The sequence below is a fragment of the Frieseomelitta varia genome, unplaced genomic scaffold (genome assembly GCF_011392965.1).
Source record: "Frieseomelitta varia isolate USP_RPSP 00005682 unplaced genomic scaffold, Fvar_1.2 scaffold_116, whole genome shotgun sequence".
NCBI classification, from domain to species: Eukaryota; Metazoa; Arthropoda; class Insecta; order Hymenoptera; family Apidae; genus Frieseomelitta; species Frieseomelitta varia.
The window spans coordinates 49,173-71,506 of NW_025108817.1; the positions used below are offsets into that span (position 1 = coordinate 49,173).

A 22,334-nucleotide genomic window follows, 5' to 3' on the forward strand; every position below is an offset into this window, starting at 1 on the left:
TAATGTTATATAATTAATTGTAAAACATACTCTGTTATATATATTCATTTTTTTTTTTTTTTTTTTATTACAATATTATTAGTTTAATGTACATCACATGGACATTACTGAGAACGTTATTTTTGCACGAATACGTTTCAATATTCTTAGGCCAGTCAGAAACTATTATACATGCTATACTTCATTTTGTATATATATATTTTTCATATAGAAGATTTTTCATACATACTACGTTCTTTCGTCGAAATTACCACTGTAGCAACTTTGGAAAAAATTTTTATGACTACGACCGATTAACGAAATTGGAAAAATGGATAAAATCAATCGTCGATCATTGATTGGAAGGGGAGGGGTCAGTCGTGAAACAAATCGGCGATTAATTTGATCGATAGATAAAATTTACAGTCGGCGCCGAGGTAGAGTTGTCTCGCAAAGTAACAACTCTACCGGAAAATCTACCGTCTCAAGCTGAGACACCCTGTAGTACAGCCCTCGTATAGCATCTCGCTGATGCAGTATGTCCGTGTCGACGTGTGTGAATCCATGAATCGTGCGCGTTGAAACTCCGCCGGCCGTTACGTAGCTCGTTTAATCTCTCGCGCGTTGCATTCCTTTTCATTTCGAATCCCAACAGGCTAATTCGAATGCAAACGTTCTATTCTTACGGACAGAGTAATTCCACCGAGTAATTTGCGTTTTCTCGGACGTATATTTCGCGCCTTCTTTCGTTTCGATTCCATAATTTTCCACCAACGTGTATTTTTAACGCAGCCGGTCGCGGACACGCGAGTGTTGTATCGATCAAATACGGTTTATTAACGTCAAACGGAATTCCATTTGCGTGAGTTTCATTTGTTTGAGCTAGAACACAGTCGATGTAGTCCGATTTAAATGAATTCTCGCTGGTTGAATTCATTTGCTTGAACGCGAGCTGCCGTTGTATTTCTTTTAAGTTGGACTTGTTCTGGTTGAAAAGATATTACATTAGAATATAATAATATTATAATATCATAATAATATAAAAAATTATATTAGTATACAATAAATATTGTTATAATATTATAATATTAAATAATATTATTATTATTATAATATTACAATACTATAAAAAATTATATTAGTATACAATAATATTATTATAATATTATACTATTAAATAATATTATTATTATAATAATATTACAATAATATAAAAAATTATATTAATATACAATAATGTTGTTTTAATATTATACTATTAAATAATATTATTATTATTATAATATTACAATACTATAAAAAATTATATTAGTATACAATACTATAAAAAATTATATTAGTATACAATACTATAAAAAATTATATACATTTACTATAAAAAATTATATTAGTATAATATTATTATAATATTATAATATTATAATATTAAATAATATTACAAAAATATAAAAAATTATATTAGTATACAATAATATTGTTATAATATTATAATATTAAATAATATTATTATAATAATATTACAATAACATAAAAAATAATATATAATGTAATATATATTATATAGATTTATATTTATTAATATAATAATAATTAATAAAATCGATATATACATGCATATATATATATAGATTTGGTCATGGAAAGAAATTCGTCAATTTTCAATCTGACAATTTACATTGCATTTTGAAAATGAACGACACGTCGAAAATGGAAACTTTTCAAGCTTTCACCTCTCGCGCTGAAATGACGCACGTCGAGAATTTTTTGTCCACAAATTGCAACATTTTCTCATTCTTAAGTAATATTCAAATGTAACCCAGGCAAAACAAATGCTAATGTTTATTCTTAATAATTTCCATTCAGTGATATCATACCGACATGAGTTCAAAAGAAAAAGATAGCGACGAATTAATTGTATACGGTTCCGGTCACTCGTTATGGTCCGCGAACCGGTTGCCAGCGCAAGGGATTAAAATGAACCCAGTTACGACTTTTTCTTACAAAATTATAACCATTTCAGTGAGTCATGCTCAGTGTCCTATCGGTGTAAATTATTATACATCGTGCGATATATCTAGTCTTAAATTTGAATTTCGACGCGGCCCACGTGAATTTCAAGCTTTTGCGCAATTCGCCAAAGTCCGTTTGCATTTCGGGTAACAATGAGGCAAGGAACATGTCATGTCGAGGATAAAGGAGTTTCACTGTTGAAACAGAATATACCGTGTATCGTAGAAGGCTGCGAATTTGCGCAACAGGAAAGTGCGTTTAGGCGTGTGTCTGCAGATGGACCGTCCAGAAGTCAAAATGCATGCATGCCTGCATGCAGTTCCGCTGCATTTAACTTAACTGTAATGAATGCTTTATCTTCCGTGGTATTATAACTTGAAGGTAACATGTAGATTCAAATTTTGTAAATCGCATTTGCTCCTCCGTGCTTGTTGCTTCACTATTTCGTTTAATCAGTGTAACATTACAGAAATGTAAATCGTTTATTATATACGAAAATATAATATAAATGTAATATTTTATATTATGTTATGTTATGTTATAGTATAGTATAGTATAGTATAGTATAGTATAGTATAGTATATTATATTATGTTATGTTATATTATATTATATTTATATTTTATATTATATTTATTATGTTATATTATATATTATATATTATATTTATTATTTGTTATGTTATATTATATCTATTATGTTATATTATTTTATATTATGTTATATGTTATATTATTATATTATAATATATAATTATAATTATATAAAATATAATTATAATTATTTGTTCTCAGATTAAACACCTACGATTAATTAATATTCTTTTTTTCTTTTTTTTTTTTATACTGGTAACACAATCAGATTTTCTCTGAAATACCATCCATGCATGTTGTTAATAATATCTATCGTGATTTACAGGAATCATTCTAACGAAATTACGATTTGACATGTTGTGTAACTTGTAAGATTTTCAATTCATAAATTAGTGAATAAAAGTTTAAATAAAAGTAAATTGTTTACGGACAATTAATTTTGTATATTCATATACGATTGGCTGGTAGAATGAATGAATTTTATCAGAAATCGCGATCTGTTTTCTGGTTTTCAGTAATTTACGCGATTCCAATTAAAAACAAACATTCCAAAACTTTTATATATTTTATCTCGGTCTATCTATTCAAAACTATATGGTTCTGCAGGACTTTTTAATAATCAACAACAAAATAACTGTTGAAATTGTATCGTTACGACAAAGTTAATCCTCGTCGGTCCCACGTTTTTCCAACTCTTTTGTCCCTTGGTAAATTGATGCCAACAGTGAAAAAAAAAATAGTTAAAATTATGAGTCCTTTTGTTGACTCGAAACATCGAAGATTTATATGATAAATATATATTTGTAAATAACATAATATGATAAATATATATTTGTCAATAATATAATATGATAAATATATATTTGTAAATAATATGATAGATATATATTTGTAAATAATATAATATGATAGATATATATTTGCAAATAACATAATATGATAAATATATATTTGTAAATAACATAATACAATAAATATATATTATATAATAAATATATATGACACGAAGTATCTGTAAAATATAGCGTGACATTTTATTTAAAAAAAAAAAAAAAAAAAAAAATGGTGTGAAAATGATTTGAATGTGAAAATCCCGACAAATAGCCTCGGCGTGTAAAACTTAACAGTTTCGTTCGATTTCGAACAGCGTCTCGAACTCATTCTCAGTTCCGTTCTCCTAAATTCCCCGCTTCCTCCTCCATCTCGCCGATTTACATTTTATTGGTTTTGTTCGTCCCGCGTTCTCGCCCGGGTATTACCACCTCATACGATCCGGTCGTGCACCAGCCGATACCTTGTTTAATTCCACTCGCCCCCGAACCGTTTGAATGCGACTGAATTTTTAAGGGACTTCGATTCCTTGGACGATGGCGTGCTCGCAAAAGCACTCGTACCTCGAGGAATCTTTTCTCTTTCTATGTGCTTCTCTAGTATAAATCGACCTGGTTCGAAAGGGAGGGGAAAAAAAAAAAAAAAAAAAAAAAACTAGAAGACCAAACACATATTTACATGCGTATGTACGGATATCTGGTTAGTAGTACGCTGGTTCCGCCGAGGAATGATTTCCCTTCGCTTCTAGCGTCTTTTGTCGGCCGAGAAGCCCGGGAACCGAGATATCTCTCTATATTCTTTTGCAACGAAGAGACGACCGACATTCAAGGAATCTCTGATAGAAGCATATCTTCGCCAGACCCTGAAAAAGGATTCGTTTAACGTGAAAGTCGCGACGCGAAAACGCGAGAGGATCAATTTATACCGTCGAACAAAGACCGTCGGAATCGTTTCATGGTACAGAGCGCTGCACTTCACTGTGAAGCACAGTCCCAAGCCCAAAAAAAAAAGAAAAAAAATAAGGGCCACTTGCAGTTTCCAACATCTTTTATATTTCTAATAAAATTTAAGACCCTTTCCATCGTGGAGCGGTAGTGGATGAGATCAAAAGTGTTCGACTAATTGTACTCGAGGTTCGAATTATTCCCCTTTGTAACTTTGTACGTTTTGAAAGCAAAATGCATCGATCGATACATCATGCTGTATCGATCGAAAACGTAATCGAATTCTTGATTGTGCGATACGTTTCACGAGTGCCTATATTTGGACGAAATCAAAAGATTGAAACATATTCGAATCTGATTATAAGTGTTATACATTTTTAATCCGTACGGATGAATGTATTACGATGAATCGATTGCACGTGAGAAATGAGGAATTGTCAGGTTAATACATAATAATAATAATAAAATATTAATATATACGTAAAATTAATAAATATTATTATTATTATTATTAATATATATAATAATAATAAAATATTGTGTATATAAAATATTAAGTTTTTAATAATTAATAATTTGTTCTTTCTGCTTCAATTACTATTGTGTAACCACCTCCATGCGGTATAATACTTCCATATACGCTGTTTTATCACGTCCTTTATTTTTGAATGACCGAAATCCACGAATGATGCATTATTCGCTTAATTGCTTCTCACTTGAAAACCGAGAAAAATTTGAGAAATTTCATCAAATTCGAACTCGACAAGTGAAAAGTAATAACGTGTGTATTATTTATTTGTAATATATTTAAATATATTATGCCAATACATGCACGTTAGCAGAATACAATAAAATTATTAATCCCGTGTCAGAAAGGTAAATCAAATCTCGTTTAACATCTTTATTTAAAAAGAACACGAAAAAGATGGTCAAATTTTCAATCAGCGACCGCATGTATAAATAAATGGAGCGCGAAAATCTTTATTCCACTCTCTTTCCGTTCGCCGGTATTTAATCAAACGAAAATCGGGTCTCACGTTCGCCGCCATTACTCCACGTTCCTATGTACACGTAATCACGAAGCTCTTCTGTCCCGCGAATCGTCTTCAACCTGAATGAATACCAAGTATTTTTCGTTTAATACGACCGATATGAATTTGTTCAAAGGGGAACGAAACAATTTCTTCCCCCTTTCTCGTTCGAGGATTCTTCTCGCCCGCGATGAAACGGACGTCGATTGCCATACCGGTTTCCCCGTAGGCCGTATACCGCTTCGTACACGTTCCAAAGGAACTGGAAACCGTTTCAAACGGAATTAAAAGTCCGGGCCATCGAGGTAAACGAGGCGAAGTGTACCCACCGGGCTGGCTAGCAAAACTACGCTCCAAACGAAACCAACGTTGCACTTAAGAAACTTTTTCATCGATGAAATATCGCGTGCCCGAGTTAAGACCGAGTCGTAGCAGTCGGTTCGTTGCCAGAAATATCCGCGAGCGTGGAGTGAAATGATGGGAGGAGGGAATCGCGTCCCAATATGAAAAATACGAGAGACACCAGCTCGTATTTTGTGTTACGTACAGGGTGGAAAGAAATTTCATGGAAAATACGTGCAAAATTGACTCTGAATTGACTTCTTGAATTTCATGATCAAAACTTTTCCAAAGAATCACAGTTCAAAGAAAAGTGATGGTTCTTTTGAAAAATGGTAAAAAAATTTGCGACTAACGTGTGCGTGCTAACAGCGACTTTATGGTTCTGGACGCGTGGATGTCTATTCTAATAGTTTATATTCCAAATAACGTTAACTGTTAGCTTTGTCATTTGATTATTTAGACTCACACGGATGCTACAACTATGACAAATCAAATGCTAGTGAAACCCAATACGAAAAGCTATACAATACTGTCCAGAACCATAAAGTCGCTGTTAGCACTTGCGCGTTTGCAATGCTAAATAATTAAGAAATTTTCAAAAGAACTTCGATTAAGTTATTCGACTACATAACTATAGTTATGTATGTAATGAGTAGAATGCAATGCAAAAAAGAAAAAAAGAAAAATTTCGACGTTGAAATTCAAAATCAAGATCAATTTTGCTGAAGGTTCTTTACACGTGTTTCCATTGAATCGAAGGTGTAAAAAAATTCATCTATGACAGCCGTGGACAAACTTTTCTTTCCACCCTGTAGTGTCAATCGACAGGTGATTCTACGTGTATCGAGAAGAGAGATATTTCTTTTTTTTTTTCATTAAAGCCTTCGGTTCCTTTAGAAAATGTAGAAAATCTATAATACATGCTGCGGAGGAATTTCTCTTTCTGCAACGTTCTCTTTCAACATTTTACTTTCCTCTCCTCCTGCTGGAAAATAATTAACCGAATGTGTGTCGAGAGATGACGTTAAGTAGTTTAATTAACCAGAATTCGCATCGAGAAAATGCTTGCCGCCCTAATTAACCGAGTTGCGTCGTGTAATGCCTTGTTTTATCGCCTACCGTGAACAATAGTGCGTCGCTTGAGTAATTGACACGTACTACTTGCTGTCGCGTATATTATACACACCAATATATATTGCATGACAACGATTCGATTTTTAACGGTGACATCGAACGCTCGTAACATCATTCGATATTTTATTGGATATTTTAATATTTTATTAATCCTTGAACTGGATCATTTTTGATTCAATTCTATATTGTATAATCTTTCCATTTCCAATTCTAGCAATCTCCTTTTCTCTCTCTCTCTCTTTTTTGTTTTTGAAATCGGAGATTAATGTTTGCATTATTTTTCAAAATATAAATAAACTAAATACAAAAATATAAATAAACTGAAATATAAATAAACTAAAAACAAAATATAAATAATATCCTGGTAAATCCATCACCGAGGATTGATCGAAGTGAGAGCTACTGCAGTCTATACATTTTAAACTAAGTCCAGAATAGTTCTACCACTCTTTGAAAAAACATAGATTGTTGTTGTTTTTTCTTTCAAATTTTTTCGCGCGTTCTACATTTCATTCGTTACAATTTAACACTTTTATGGAAATGAACGGACTATACGAACTAATGTACGTAATAATAACGTATTAAAATAATAATTAAACAGTGTATTTCGTTAAAAAAAAGAAAAAGCGAATGAAAATTAGGACATCTCCAGTGAGTCAAATATTTATTTTAAAAGATAGGCTCGCGAAACATTGTCGCGAGAGAATCATACGTTCCGTTTGCCATCATCATTTTAACAATTTTGCGCGAAGAAACGGAGAGAATTCGCACGGCGAACTGTTTGACGAACCGTTTGATTCACGAGAACAAAAGCACCGCCGCGATATTTTCCGAAAGATCTGAAATCTCGCGAATATTACATTTCCAAGTTCACTGTTGCGCGTCCGCAGCGTGTATAATTTAACGCGCGCACGCGCGAGGCCAGCCCGCGTTTCATTCATCAGGCAAGCAGCGCATGAAACACATTTAATGCACTGCAAATATTAATTTTCGAAAACTCTCGAGCAATCGTGTTCATCCGGCATTCACGCGGCGCGGCGCGGCCGTGGCGCAATTTGCAAAACGAGCGAGACGAAATTAAATCAGACACGATTAAATCAAATAACGTTCGAGTTCTCCTTTGATCTTTTGTCCGTGCTTTGATTTAAGTTACGGCGACGTTAAAACGTGATACTCGCGTTTGCTATATTCAATCCTCTTATAATATCTCGCGAGTCTGTAAGTAATGCAAGTGTGTCGAGAGATGAGACGCTAAGCGGATCAAGCAATGATAAATAATTAGATAAATAAATTCCACGAGTCGTATGTTTTTTACGACGTATTGTCATTAAATAATAAATCGTTGCGTTGTTCTTCGAGCATTGTCGTAGGCATAGAATGCTTTTCGGTAGAAATATCGAGGATTTTGAGGATTTTTGATTTCGAAATAATTTAACTTTAACGTTTAATTGAATAATGTTTCCTTTCTTTTTATACACATGTTTACACTTCGATAAAATAAAAATTTTTCATTGTATTATTTTACACAGAGTAAGTTGTGGTATGAACAAATCAGGCCTGGCCATTGTTTGAATAATGTAAATGATAAATCATCTTATTTATGATTCTTAAAATAATCTAGAATCGTTTAACCAAGCAAACGATCCTTCTCGAAAATACTTCGTCTTTTCAAATGGAAAAATACCAAATTTACCGTCGTTGTTTCGGTAATATAACATAGAGTAAGTATGAGATTCAGTTCACCTTGTCTCTAAATAATATCTTACCTGAATTGACACGATTATTTAAATCAAATGAACAATCTAAGAGATTATCCGGTTAACGATTAGAAAATATTCAAAGAATAATAATAAATGTAAGCAAAAGTTTATTCGAGACGCAAAATAAAGAATAAAGTACCATTATTTCTTTCGATACACCTAAACACCTAAACAACGAAATAATCCAGAGAAGAATGAGTCATTTTCACGTTTGTAACACGTTTTCATCGTTTTTTGAAATAGTATAAATATGTTCTTTGAACGATGCTCGAGCCTGCAAAAGCCCGTAAGCAAGAGGCAATCCATGTTGGCGTGTTAAACGATGAGATCGATAGTTGTTGAAGTTAAAACCTTTCGTGACGGAAGCACACGGTCGTGTTCTTCGAGTGTCTGTCCCTCGGTCGGGAACGAGACGGGTTTCAGTTTTTAAAACGTGCGACAAATCTGTCCAGGCGTTTCGTGATTTGGCTGCGAAATGGCAATGCGACACGACAGCCCGAGGAAATAGTTTCGAGGAAGAATTCCTCTGGAAATTCCTTACGTTCCCGCGCGTGGCGATACTTCGAAACGTCGTCGTTCAGATTTTTACTTTTATTCGACAGGCGATACGTTCACGTTGGTAATTACGTACCAGGTTGTTGCGCGTGAAACGGCCAATTTCGTAACGTCGAACGATCCTTGTAGAGAACACTGCGCTAAATTTTCAGTTGTTACTATATTCCAATACGTATAACATGTACAATACAATTCTACTTGAAAATGAGAATGATATTTTTGCTTTTCTACGTGTGAGTAACTTCCTATGATATTTCTATCTTGGAAGATAGAAATATGGAAATTTTATATTAAATAATAATAAAATATAATCAAATATTAATTATATTTTATAAAATTAAATGATAATATGATAAAATTTTATTATTAAGTATTTAATAATATTAAATATTAATAATATTAATATAATTTATTATTAATATTTAATAATATTTTATATTAAATAATAATAAAATATAATTAAATATTATAATATAATTTATTATTAATATTTAATAAAATTTTATATTGAATAATAATAAAATATAATTAAATATTAATTATATTTTATAAAATTAAGTAATAATATAATAAAATTTTATTATTAAATATTTAATAATAAAGTTTTCGATCTTAAACAATTCACCATTGCAAACGTAATAGTTTGTCATAATGTAATACGACAAAGCAACAAAAAAAAAAAAAAACAAGAAAAACAGAAAAAGATAGGAGATTCTTAAAAAGTTGCCCGACTCGAAATCTCGTTGCAAGAATCTAGTTTTTTCACCAAGTTTTCGCCGAGCATTGTCCATGTGCTGGCGACAGCGGACGGTTTAATGACCGGCGTGCTATCAGGGTGCTCGAGGCACAGTAACACAGGTCGTCGAGGCCTCAGACTACTTCGGCACGTACCCGCAACTTTTTCGACACTTAGTTTCACGTTTTCTCCCTCTCCTCCCCTCTCTTTTTCTTTTCCCTTCCAGCCACCCTATATTTTCCTCTTGTTCTCCAGCCTTCGTTCCTCCTCCTCGTCTCTCCTCGCTTCAACAGCTACTCCTCACGCTGCTCTGCTCCCTCTGTCGACAGCTCAAAAGGGTCGTTAGTCCGGGGCAGAGAACAAGAAGGTGAAATTTTCCTCTGTCTCTCCGTTCGCGTTCTCTTGTGTACAGGAAACAAGGCATTGCACCACTTAGCCCGCCATTTTGAACGCTCGCCTCGTCTTGCCTCGTTCTGCACCCTAACTCTCCGCAAATATGCATCTCCCTGCTTTTTTTCTTTCGAAATATCGCAAATCGAACGAACGCGAATTTATTTATTTATTTTTTTTTTTTTTTTTTTTTTTTTTTTTTTTGTAGTGGACGTGAGAGAATTTTAGGTGAAACTTGAAACTGGGAAATGTCAACCTGCAAATATTTCCCTTCCCGACGAACTTTTTCATGTTGATGGCTGGTTATGTCTGTAATCATGCGAGGAAACGTTATGTGCGTTACGTTTCACTTACGAGACATTTATCGTTCAATTTTAACGTTTCTTCTTATTTATGCAATGTCTCCTTCTTTTTTTGTTAAGGTTTCTTTGTTTAAGGAAAAGCAACATTCAATGCTTTCATGACTTCTGCATTAATGCAAATCAATGTCTAAATTAATTGTTGCATTTTAATGTTCCTGCAATTGCGTAGTTTAACTACTTGCATTGGCAACTGATTGCGGACCATAACGAGCGACCGAGCCGTACACAATGATTCGTCGGTATGATGTCACTGGATAGAATGTTATTGAGAAGTAATGAATTTATTATTTGTTTTACTTAAATATATTTTTATATATTATATACTTGAAACTGAGAAAATATGAATATAAATTTTGGAACAAAAAAAAAAAAAAGAAAATTGCGCGTCGCACGCGTCATTTCAGCGCAAGAGGTTGATGTCAACGGCGACAAAAAACGAAATCTGTAATTAATGGTTCAGTTACGCTGTACTTTATTACAGAGAAAAAGATAAGAAATTTTACATTTAAAAAAAATCTTGCATTTTCTGCCACGTGCCGTCTGCATTAACGTTACATTTAATGCTACACTTCGTTAGAGAGAGAGAAAAAAAATGAGTGGTTCAAAGTGAACCTGTGTGTACGTAGCTCGTCGATCATATTTTTTTCACGAGTACTGTTATACAAGAAGAAACAATCCAGAATGCACGTGCGTTGTTTCGTTTAATGTTTGTACAATTCAACACTTGAAACGCCTGGAGCTGCTTTAAAGTGTAATATGTGGAATATGCGGTAGAGTGCAGCGATCACAGGTACATTTGTTTTGTTTTTTGTAACAATTTTTATCTCTCCACAAAAGTCCACGAAAGTGTTTTGAAGATTATCGCGCGCACACACAAAAAGGAACTATTGGTTCCAGAAATAAACTTTCTTAAAAAAAAAAAAGACTGTGAAAATGAAAACTGATGCGTTCTATGCTCGTTTAAACGTGAATAATTAGGGGATTCAATAGGTTAAACCCTTTATCAGAGTCGTGCAAAATTTTCAAATAGAAATTAATAAGTTCCACGAGAGTTGTCTCATTCTATTTGTAAAAATATTAACATTCATATTTCCACAAATATAAATCAGGTGGAGTTTGCAACCAAAAATGGGCGGCAATTTAAGCGTTGATGTAACGATAACAAAGAACGATCCGCGCGAAATCGATACATATTTAATTGTTCTCCTCGCCGTGGCACAAAAACGTATCGATCGACAGTGAAAACGCTTTGGATTTTCAGCTGCGACGGTTTCGAATCGAGGCAAAAAGCCGTAACATCGGTTACAAAGCTGTTGTTAATACGCATTCTGGCATTCGACGCGTCCCTTTTTGCTCGTGCTTTGATCTCCCCCCTGGAAATTCTCGAAATTTGCTTTTGCGAACAGCTTTATCGCGGGAAAATTTTCAACGAAATGTCGAACATTCACCGTTCAGAAGAGCAAATAAGAAAAATGGCGAGCGTTCTCCGCATCCTCGGTCACGTATCGCAATGATGCGCGAGACGAGGAGAGATTCTCATCGATGTCGTCACTGGACTGAAGCAGTTGAAAATCCAGCTTTGCCAAACTGGCAAATAAAAATCTCGTTAGCCGAGAGGGGAAAAAGGGAATGAAGAGAAAGAGAGAGAGAGAGAGAGAGAGAGAGAGAGAGAGAGAGAGAGAGAGAGAGAGAGAGAGGAGAATCAAAGCAAAAGAAGAGCTCGTTGATAAGGGAATAGTAATCCGTATTCAAATGCATCGTGGATAAATTTGCATTTCTTTCCGGTTTCATGGCTGGCCCAGTGGGATCCAACTGCGAAGCTGCGCGAGAAAATTAAACGTAGCAAATCGAGAATAAAGTAGTTGTATTAGAATAATAATAGTTGAACGAACAAACGGTTTGCCCACGTTTGTGCAATCTTATATTTTTAGACCTCGAAATGAACAGATGGTTGTTCGTCATTTCGTCCGCCAAACATCATTCAAATGTCAATTCGTGTTACGTTATGCTTGAAATGTACTTTGTACATGTGCTTGCTGCAGATTTTTGCTATTTTAAATTTGTCAACGGAATGCATTAACGTCTAGCAGTTGATTTATTAGTAATGGATTTGTGTACGTACGTGTTACGTTTTTTGTATATTTCATACGTAGATTTTTGGACATATAACTTTCGCAAAAATGTATGAATATGTAGGAGTCCATTCGTTAATAATAAAACTCAGATCTGCGTAGGTCTGAGTCCTATGCACGTGTGAAACACGCTGACGAATTTTAAGCAATACGCCAAATCACACAGAAATAGATTATAACACTATTCCAATTTAAATACTTGAATAATTTATACATAACTTAGTACTTACAACACATTTATAGTATTTATAACTTACATTGTACATAATTTATAACTTATAACTTACATTGTACATAATTTATAACTTATAACTTACATTGTACATAATATATAACATTTATAATATTTATAACTTTTACTAACGATGAACGTCAGTGTTTGAAGATTGAAAAGGACAAAACCGCAAGATGCAAAATTCATGATACAAGGAATATACTTAAAACTTCGTTCTACAAAACTGCTGATAGATTTTAAAGAATTTTGTTGCAGTTATAAATAGAAAGTAATAAAAAAAAAATTTTTTTTTGTCAATAATTGTAGTTGAATCAATCAAGTTGTGAGATATTTGAAAGAATCACTTTAGTTTCTGTGTATCGTGAATATACTGTTATAGTATTTGAAATAATAATGTAATATTTCTATATACTACTCTAATTTCAATGGGATTTTGATAATACAAATGCATATTTATATCTTATGTCCATCTATGGTCAAATTTTTTACAACTTTTTGCAATTTGATTTTTAATCAAACGATTAAAATAATATAGTAATAAAAGAAAAATACTATTCCCTTAATATACTTTAAACGTAATAATTGAAATAAAAATCATTTAATGAAAATTGATTATTACAAAGTACGAGTTACAAGTCTATACTATGTTTAATTTTGCACTTATTAAATTAATATGGAATACATTTCGATTTTCGGCACTAGAATGATCAGAGTGATCGAAATGACCAACTTGTAGTATCTCATAATACATAGATTTACAATGGACTTACAATGCACAGTGTAATATCAGAATAATGAACGAACGTTCGTTTTTATCAAGTTATCTAATTAAAATAAAAAGTTGAGAAGTGCAAAAGAAATATTTCTTACACATTTAATTTCCGGTGGTTAAATCTTTCGCTGTACGGTCTGATCTGTTTTTAATTTTCAATTACACGGAGCCTTCTACGATTTTTTAATTTCAACTTTTAATGAAAGGAAAATCTTTAATGAAAGCTGTGAAAATTTTCATACGGAATCTATTAAATTTCAAATAACATCGCTGTTAAACTTTCTTGATTAATTGGTGGCTCTGGTAACGACAAGCTTTACCTTCTTCTGATCGATAATTTCTAAAGTCGAGCAATACTGATATATTTCCTTGTATCATTTAATTCCATAAAATTGTACTATACACATATGTCACTATGTATTGTGTGCCTTTTGGCAAATTCGAATGATACATGATATCCCATTGAAACGCAATTATCTTCTAAACTACTCGTTATGGGGAAAAAAAATATTCCAAGCCGAATTTACGTTATTTCGACGTGCTTTCGACTTACTTAAGCTGGACTTACATGTCCATCTGAAGAAAAAACACATAATTCTATAAAAAAAAAAAAAACAACAAACGTCACTTTGAAATCTGAGAAACCACCTGAACCAAGATTTGTGACCACCATAAACTATCTCCCTCGAAACAAACAAACCGAGCTTTATTTGAAACATTTTTGTCCCATAGTGAATAGTTTAGGGAGATAATTGCGTGGACATTCTGTATATTAAACATTCTTCTCCCATTCTCATTACTTTCGTTTCTCTTATCTTATTTCAACTAACTAGTCTTATTTGAATCATCGGTAAAAAAAAAAAAAAAAAAAACTAAACTGAGATGCAACGAAACGAAACAGAGAGACAGTTAACAAAATTACGTTGGCGAATAAGAAGATGCCGCGTTGCTCGTTTTTTCGACGCGGCGGAATCAAGAAGGCCGGCAAAACAATACGAGGCTCGTTTGCTTTTGGCGCTATCTCGGATTAACGAGTTTATTTAATCCGAGCCAGCAGCGATATTAATTTTGGCGCCGGGAATACAAATTACTTCATTTTGAGACGGCGCTGTTTTCGTCGTGCTCGGTGGAACCGCAACTGTGTACGCGCGTTGATGCATGCGGTTCTGCAGCGTGCTCCCGCATGCTCGCGATGCATACGTACATACGTGTGCAGCGACACGCGTTGATTTCACTATGTACGGGGTTAAAGACGGCCATGCTGAGCAAAAATAAGCGTAACTTTTTTATTTTTTTACTTTTGGCGGTTTTCTTTTGGCGGAATAATCTTGCATTAGAGACGGAGACATGAATAATAACGTGGAATAGTAAGACAGAATAATAAAATACAAGAATAATTTTGCTAATATAATATTTTCGATACAAAATTAAAAACTAATTGTAAACACTATTACCATTGCGAGTATTAGAAACTAATTTGTGAGTAAATGGGCCATTTTACACCGACTATTGGCCCATTAAAGAGGGAAGTTTTTCATGTAAGAAAATAGCCAATTAAGATTCCAAGTGAGATTAATAGTAACATACCCAAGAAAATCTAGAAAATTGCATGCACGCGTTATTTACAGAAAACTACGAATCGCGAGTAGACTGCGGAATTCTATGCAAATTCATGTTACTGAGAGTATATTTGAAAAATATAGATGATCGCCGTGGAAAATTACTTCATGATGCTAACAATGTAAAGAGCGCTGAATTTTAGATAATTTACACGTGTGTTTTCGTGTTATGAATGTTCTTTTTTTTTTCTAATTTCAACCACAACAAAAAAAAGTGACTTTATAAAGTGATGGTTGATGGTTGATCATAAAATTAAACGTACTAAATGTTTTGCAACATAATACATTACTCCATTACATTATACAACCGACTGCAAGCTCACGATTATACCATTCAAAGCTTAATTTCCAATTTTGAAAATGACACGCTGTCACAAGACTTTTCAGCTGGGATGTATATACAGCCTGTCCTGAACCATTTTCCACGCGATATTTTTTTTTTTTTTCTGTCATTTCAACCGAAGAGCGAAAACAAAAAAAACAAAGGCAAAAAAGATACGGTTTGTTACAGTTGCGTGAATTGCCCCACATATTCGATTACACCGACGATGCCCGCGATCGTCAAATAGATATAAAGCTATACAGTTGCAGACGACGTTGCCTTTTTTTTTCCCCCATTTTTCTTTTCGTTCATCGCTGTTGGCAATTTCTGTGTCAAAGATCAAATATTGTATCGGCGATTTTTCAAAACGGTTCGTATCGTATCGGTTCGCGTCTGGTGAATATTCATGAATAGCCGCGCCCTTGTGCGCTTACGCGTTTCCAAGCGAGCCCGAGAAATGGAATACAGCGGTGTTGCTTGCATTCGCTTGACAAACTGTGCCCGTTGAAAAAGGCCGGATCTGTGACACTTGGTATGTATTTGAAATTATACAGAGACGTCGACAAGCATCGAATACGATGCATTCGATGGAAGATTCGGAGAGTTTCGTTAATGTTCTATCTTCTTCGCCAGAAGTATGTGTCTGCAGGATAATTCACGCGATTATCTAGGGGAGAGAAAACGAAATTAAACCTAGTAGTTTATAATATAAATATGATGTTTATCAATATTCAAGTAATATAAGGAAAACTGAATAAGTGCAAATACGACTTCTGCGCGCTGCCACGACTCATTACTTCCCATAACTCCCCCAAAATCTGCATACTCTCACGATATTTTACTCTCTGTAGGTCTACGACTCAATACTTTGTGGTAATTACAATAATTTTCTCGAGATCTGCACGCTCGCTATTTTTTAACTCAAAATCTTGCCCTCAAACTTCTGTCTTCACACACCGTATTTTACATCAGAGTTGGCTAACTGGCGGCCCTTTCTCGACCCCCTCCACCGCATCAGCCCCACTGCCTCATGCACGGCGAGGAAATTTCAATATAGTGGGGAGATCGATGCAGTGGAGGGGGTAGCGCTAGCGATTAGGAAAGCGCCTCCTAAATTATTTGTGATAGAAAAATTGTTTAAAGTAAAATTTATTGTTAGTTTGTTTCGAGGAGAACATCTTGTGATAGTCGTAAATCTTGTCTGGGACGTGTTTCTGAGTTTTCAAAATGACTTTTTGTCTTCAAAATGTGTTTTTCTCTTTTTTTTTTTTTTTTTTTTTTTAATGAAATTTATTTTTTTTTTTTGTCCTAATATTTCTTGAATTTTTGTCACTCAATAATCTTCAAAGCTCAATAATTTGGCGAGAAAAAAATCGTACAACAAGTTTTAGAGGGTTGTTACAAAAGGGGAACTTCGAATTCATGGTGAATTCTCAATCAGGAGAAAAGTTTTCCAATGTTTTGAGAGATATACATGTATCCACATATGTCAAATGGAAAACAAATATATTTTTAATTGTATGCTAAATATGCACCTCAGTCAGTATCAAATTTTTGCATTATCTCTCTGAATATGTAAAATTTCTCTCGCAGCGAATATGCAAACTCTATATTTTACAATTCAATTAATTAATGTACAGTCAGTAATGTTTGATTCAAATTTACAAACAAGTAATGTATGATTCAAATTTTTTCAAAATTGTCAAAGTTAAATAAAATAAATTGTGGAGTTGTCAGAATCAGCGAACACATTTTCCTCATTGAACCGATACACGATTTATCTCGTTGATTTTTGCGGCTACTTTCCTCTTTTTTACAGAGGAACTCTGTCTAGTTTAAAAAGTCAGTTCGTTTCACCGCTGTTCCGCGGGAAAATGAAAGTGTAAGAGCGCAGGAGAGTAATTGGTTAAAGCCGAAAGATGGTCGAAATTCCACATTCGCGGGAAATTGTTATCTGGCGCTCAAATTTGTAAATGCCCATAGTAGATACTAATAGGTATGTATATACATACCTATGTATACTCGGAAGAGACTAAAATATCGACCAGCCACTCGTGGCCCAGTTCACGTCGAATTTCGTACAGTTTTGTGGATAACTTTGAGAAAGATCGACGTACGCTCGAAAATTTTAGGACAAGCACCGTGTTTGTTTTTAAATTGGAAAAATTAAATAAATTCTCTTGAATGATCTTTCATGTAGCTTGTGCAAGTTATATGTTATGATACACTACTATATAACTATACTACTGATATAATATATGACTTACAGATATGTTAAGTATTGTATTATAAAATAATTTTTCTGGTTTTTTTTAAATTTTTGCTTTAATATTTGATACTGATGGAAATTTGATGCTTTAGTGTTAAAAACGACTTACATCGTGCAAATCTTCAGTCAGTATAACAGTTTAATTCTAATATATTATAGTGATTACTAACCTGTCGATGTTCATGCGAAATTATATGTATATTTGATATGTAATTATTATTTTGCACATATGTTTTACATATTTTACTGAAAACGCGTGTGCACATTCCTTTCATATTTAATTACTATTATAGATAACTACGTGTATGGTTGAAAAAGTCAGTGCAACCAAATTTACATTATACTTACATTATATATGCATAGATTCACACAAAAAAAAAATTTCGAGTTGGAAAAATACGAATTTAAACTTAAATAAAAAAAAAGAAAAGATTAGAATCAAATCATCACGTCGCTTTTAAATTCAATTTTCTGTCTAGAGAAATTTTATTCACCGTAAATACCGAACATTAAAGGTAAAAAATGCCAAGTCCTAAAACTTCTGTGCGGCGGTGTATAAAGTACGGTTTTAAACTTCACGATTTAAATACCAGTTTCATTGCAAAAGTTCAAGCATACGCGGAACTTCTTCCCTCGAATTTTTCGGTAAGGAGAGCAGGCGAGCAGCCAGCACAATAGAAAATTCATCGATCTCGGGACAACTTCGATCACATTCCCTCTTTTTCTTGCTGTTGTCGTACACGCGACCGACTTTTCGTCCGCTGCAAGAGAAAGAGAGAGAACACTAGCTACAGGGAATAGAAAATAAAACAATAATTCGGTCGATCGATCGCAGGAATACAACTACCGTCTTTATAAGAATATAGCGAGTACTTTATCCCCGGGCAGTCTGATGCTCGAACAACTTGAGTACTCGAAGGAAAAATACAGAGGAAATTCTGCCTTAAAGATCGAGAAAAAACGAGCATCCCACCGTTTTATTGAATTGTCATTTGTTATAAAGAAAATTAAGAGGCACGATATTTATGAAATTATTCATAATTGAAACTCTAGGATACGAAAAAATTCGGTCTGAAAGCTCCAGCAAAAACTCAAAGCTCATACGAGCCACGTGGGTAACGTACAGTGCCAAATATCGGTACATGAACGTTATAAACGCAGAATATAAAATGAACGTTTCGTTTTATTAAACTCTTTATTATTAAATATAAAATTATATAATTGTAAAAAGTTTATTATTATATATAAAATTATATAATTGTGAAAAGTTTATTATTATATATAAAATTATATAATTGTGAAAAGTTTATTATTATATATAAAATTATATAATTGTAAAAAGTTTATTATTATATATAAAATTATATAATTGTAAAAAGTTTATTATTATGTATAAAATTATATAATTATAAAAAGTTTAATAGTCTGTATTGTTATAAAAAAAGAATCAAGAAAGGTACAATATTTATAATTATAATATTCTATTTAAATTTTATAAAATTAAAATATTTTATAATATTTATAATATTCTATTTATAATATTAATAATATTCTATTTAAATTTTATAAAATTAAAATATTTTATAATATTTATAATATTCTATTTATAATATTAATAATATTCTATTTAAATTTCATGAAATTAATATTTTGTAATATTTATAATATATATTCTATTTAAATTTCATAAAATTAAAATATTTTATAATGTTTATAATATTCTATTTATAATATTAATAATATTCTATTTAAATTTCATAAAATTGGAATATTTTATAATATTTATAATATTAATAATATTCTATTTAAATTTTATAAAATTAAAATATTTTATAATATTCTATTTATAATATTATAATATTATATATATATTTTATAATATTCTATTTATAATATTAATAACATTCTATTTAAATTTTATAAAACTAAAAATTTTAATTTCTACTTCTTGCGCTGGAATGACGTGCCACGCACGTCGAGAATTTTTTCTCCCAAATTGCAACATTTTCTCAGTTTCAGTTATATTTAAACGTAATTATAGGCAAAACGAATGATAAATTCATTTACATGTTAAACATTCCTATCCAGTGATATCGACATGAGTTCAAAAGAAAAATAAAGCGACGAATTATTATATACGGTTGTTCGGTCACTCGTTATGGTCCGCGAATGTCCAGCGCAACCGGTTGAATATTTAATTAAATCTTTTATTGCTTTGTCGTGGCTCTTAAACCATTAAGTTACACGATCTGTTGTTACAGTGCAAAATATTAGAATGAAATGAACGTTCGTCGTGCACAATAAAAGAAAAAAAAAAAAAAAGTTATAGCTACAGACTTTTGGAAATTATACGATCGCCGCTGTCGCGAATGTCGAACTGTCCTGCTCCTTAGCCGCCGCAAAACCATTCCGCAGAACGATCGTTGTACACCGGGCTGCATTTCTGTTAAGCTAGAGCAGGATATATCGCCGGTTTGAATATAGGAGAGCGTAAGTAAAGCGATCGTAGATAGCGAGCGTTCTCGCGGTTTAAAACCGGTGCGCCATACGCGCGGGAGTAACCGGTAACTTTCTGAATTATTGCCGGCAATTTATTGCACGCACCGTGGCTCGACCACGTTTGCTGTTTTTCCACGAATCGCTGGCCCGCCTAGTATTCCGGATAATCGATTAATTGCTCTGCCGGACAATAGATCCGGAGAAAAATGCGCGTAACTTCCGAGCGAATTGGTTCGTTCGTTCGGTCATAAAAAAATGCGAAATTCGCGCGCGAATTGGAAGATAAATGAATGTATCAATCCGCGATCCCATCGATGGGAGGGGACAGTTTTCAGATTTTCCCTATTTTTCCCTATTAAGATTAGTTGCTCTTTTTTTAATACACTTCTCTTGTGTATTTTTCAGAAAGAAAGAAAAAAAAAAAAGAAACGTATGGAATAATTTACGAACGCGCGAAACTATAATATAATCTTCTACCACTAGCGTTGAGGGTTGACAACTGTAGAAATTCGCATTTTTTTTTGTGAAGATAATTAAGAAAGTCTAGCCTATCAACTTTTATATGTGTTTCATATGTTTCTGTGTCTTCCAATTTTCCATAAATGCATAAAAATCCGCAGTCTGTTGGTAGCTACTTCTATTGCTCAATTATTTCAATCACGTTGGTTCAATAACGTAGTATTAAACGTGATTTCATTCTGATTCAATCAACTTGCTCTCCCGTCTTGTCTACGATTTGTAATATCTTTCTGACTGAAGATCTTTTTGTTTTTTTCGCAGGCATGCGACTGCCTGGGTATCAGCAAGGAATGCGATTACTTCGGGCTAAAGTATCAGAATGCAAAGGGCGAAGAACTCTGGTTGAATCTAAGAAATCCCATAGAGAGGCAAACGGGTGGCGGTGTGGCGCCGCTAAGATTCGCGTTGAGGGTGAAATTTTGGGTTCCGCCTCACCTGTTGCTGCAAGAAGCTACCAGGTAAGAAGAAGCTCGCTTCTTAAATAACATTGCATTCCACGTTGGAACTCGATAATCGTCTGCCTGTCTCGCGATGTAAAATAAATTTTGACGAACGTGAATTTACAAGAGCTCGAGACAACGTGTATATATTTTAATCATCGTACATCGTGGATCGTTATATAGAAACAGTATGCAACACAGTGTAATTGTACATTTTTACAAAATGTTCCAATGAAAATTAGCATTTGAACTTCTCCGTTAGTTTTGGAGACTTTATTGATAAATAATTGTCCAGTATAAAGGAGTCCGTAGTATTATTAATACAGTAATAATTCTTTTTGTAGATGGAAAATTCTTCAAAGGGACTTCAAAGTTATGTTCTTTGTGTTTTTTAAATGGAACCATATGAGAGGTGTTAGTCTATGTCGAAGAATTATTAATTTAGGAGATATTTTACCTTTAATTAAATATAAAATGTATGTCGAAGATAAGAGACAAGGTATTCTTTTATTCATATTGTCCTTGTCTTTCATCCATTGGGAGATTTTATGAAAATAAATTTGAAATATTTCCCAGACTAATAATTTTTCGACGCAGGTTAACACTTTTAATTAATTAATGTAATTAATTTTTACACGGGTCAATACTTTTTTTTTTTTTTATAGAGAAGTCTACATCGACTAATGCATGGAAAAAAAATTGATAGTGACTCGTGTTATGGGCTCCTCTGTGTTGAATAAAATTTTTTCATATTTCCAAAAATTACACAAGATACTCGATATGGACAAAGTTATTTAAATTATACTAATATAGTTATTTAAATTATACTAATATAGTTAAGTTATTTAAATTATACTAATA

General features: G+C 33.0%; 1 protein-coding gene across 1 annotated transcript in view; it reads left to right on the plus strand.

Moving 5' to 3' along the window:
• Positions 1-21,727, plus strand: part of LOC122528555 — a 48,815-nt gene extending 27,088 nt beyond the window's left edge. Inside the window, exon 2 of the mRNA XM_043653825.1 lies at positions 21,295-21,727. Coding sequence (XP_043509760.1) covers positions 21,295-21,518 — 224 coding nt within the window. The 3' untranslated portion in view covers positions 21,519-21,727. The remainder of the gene's footprint in view (positions 1-21,294) is intronic.
• Positions 21,728-22,334: the final 607 nt, after the last annotated feature.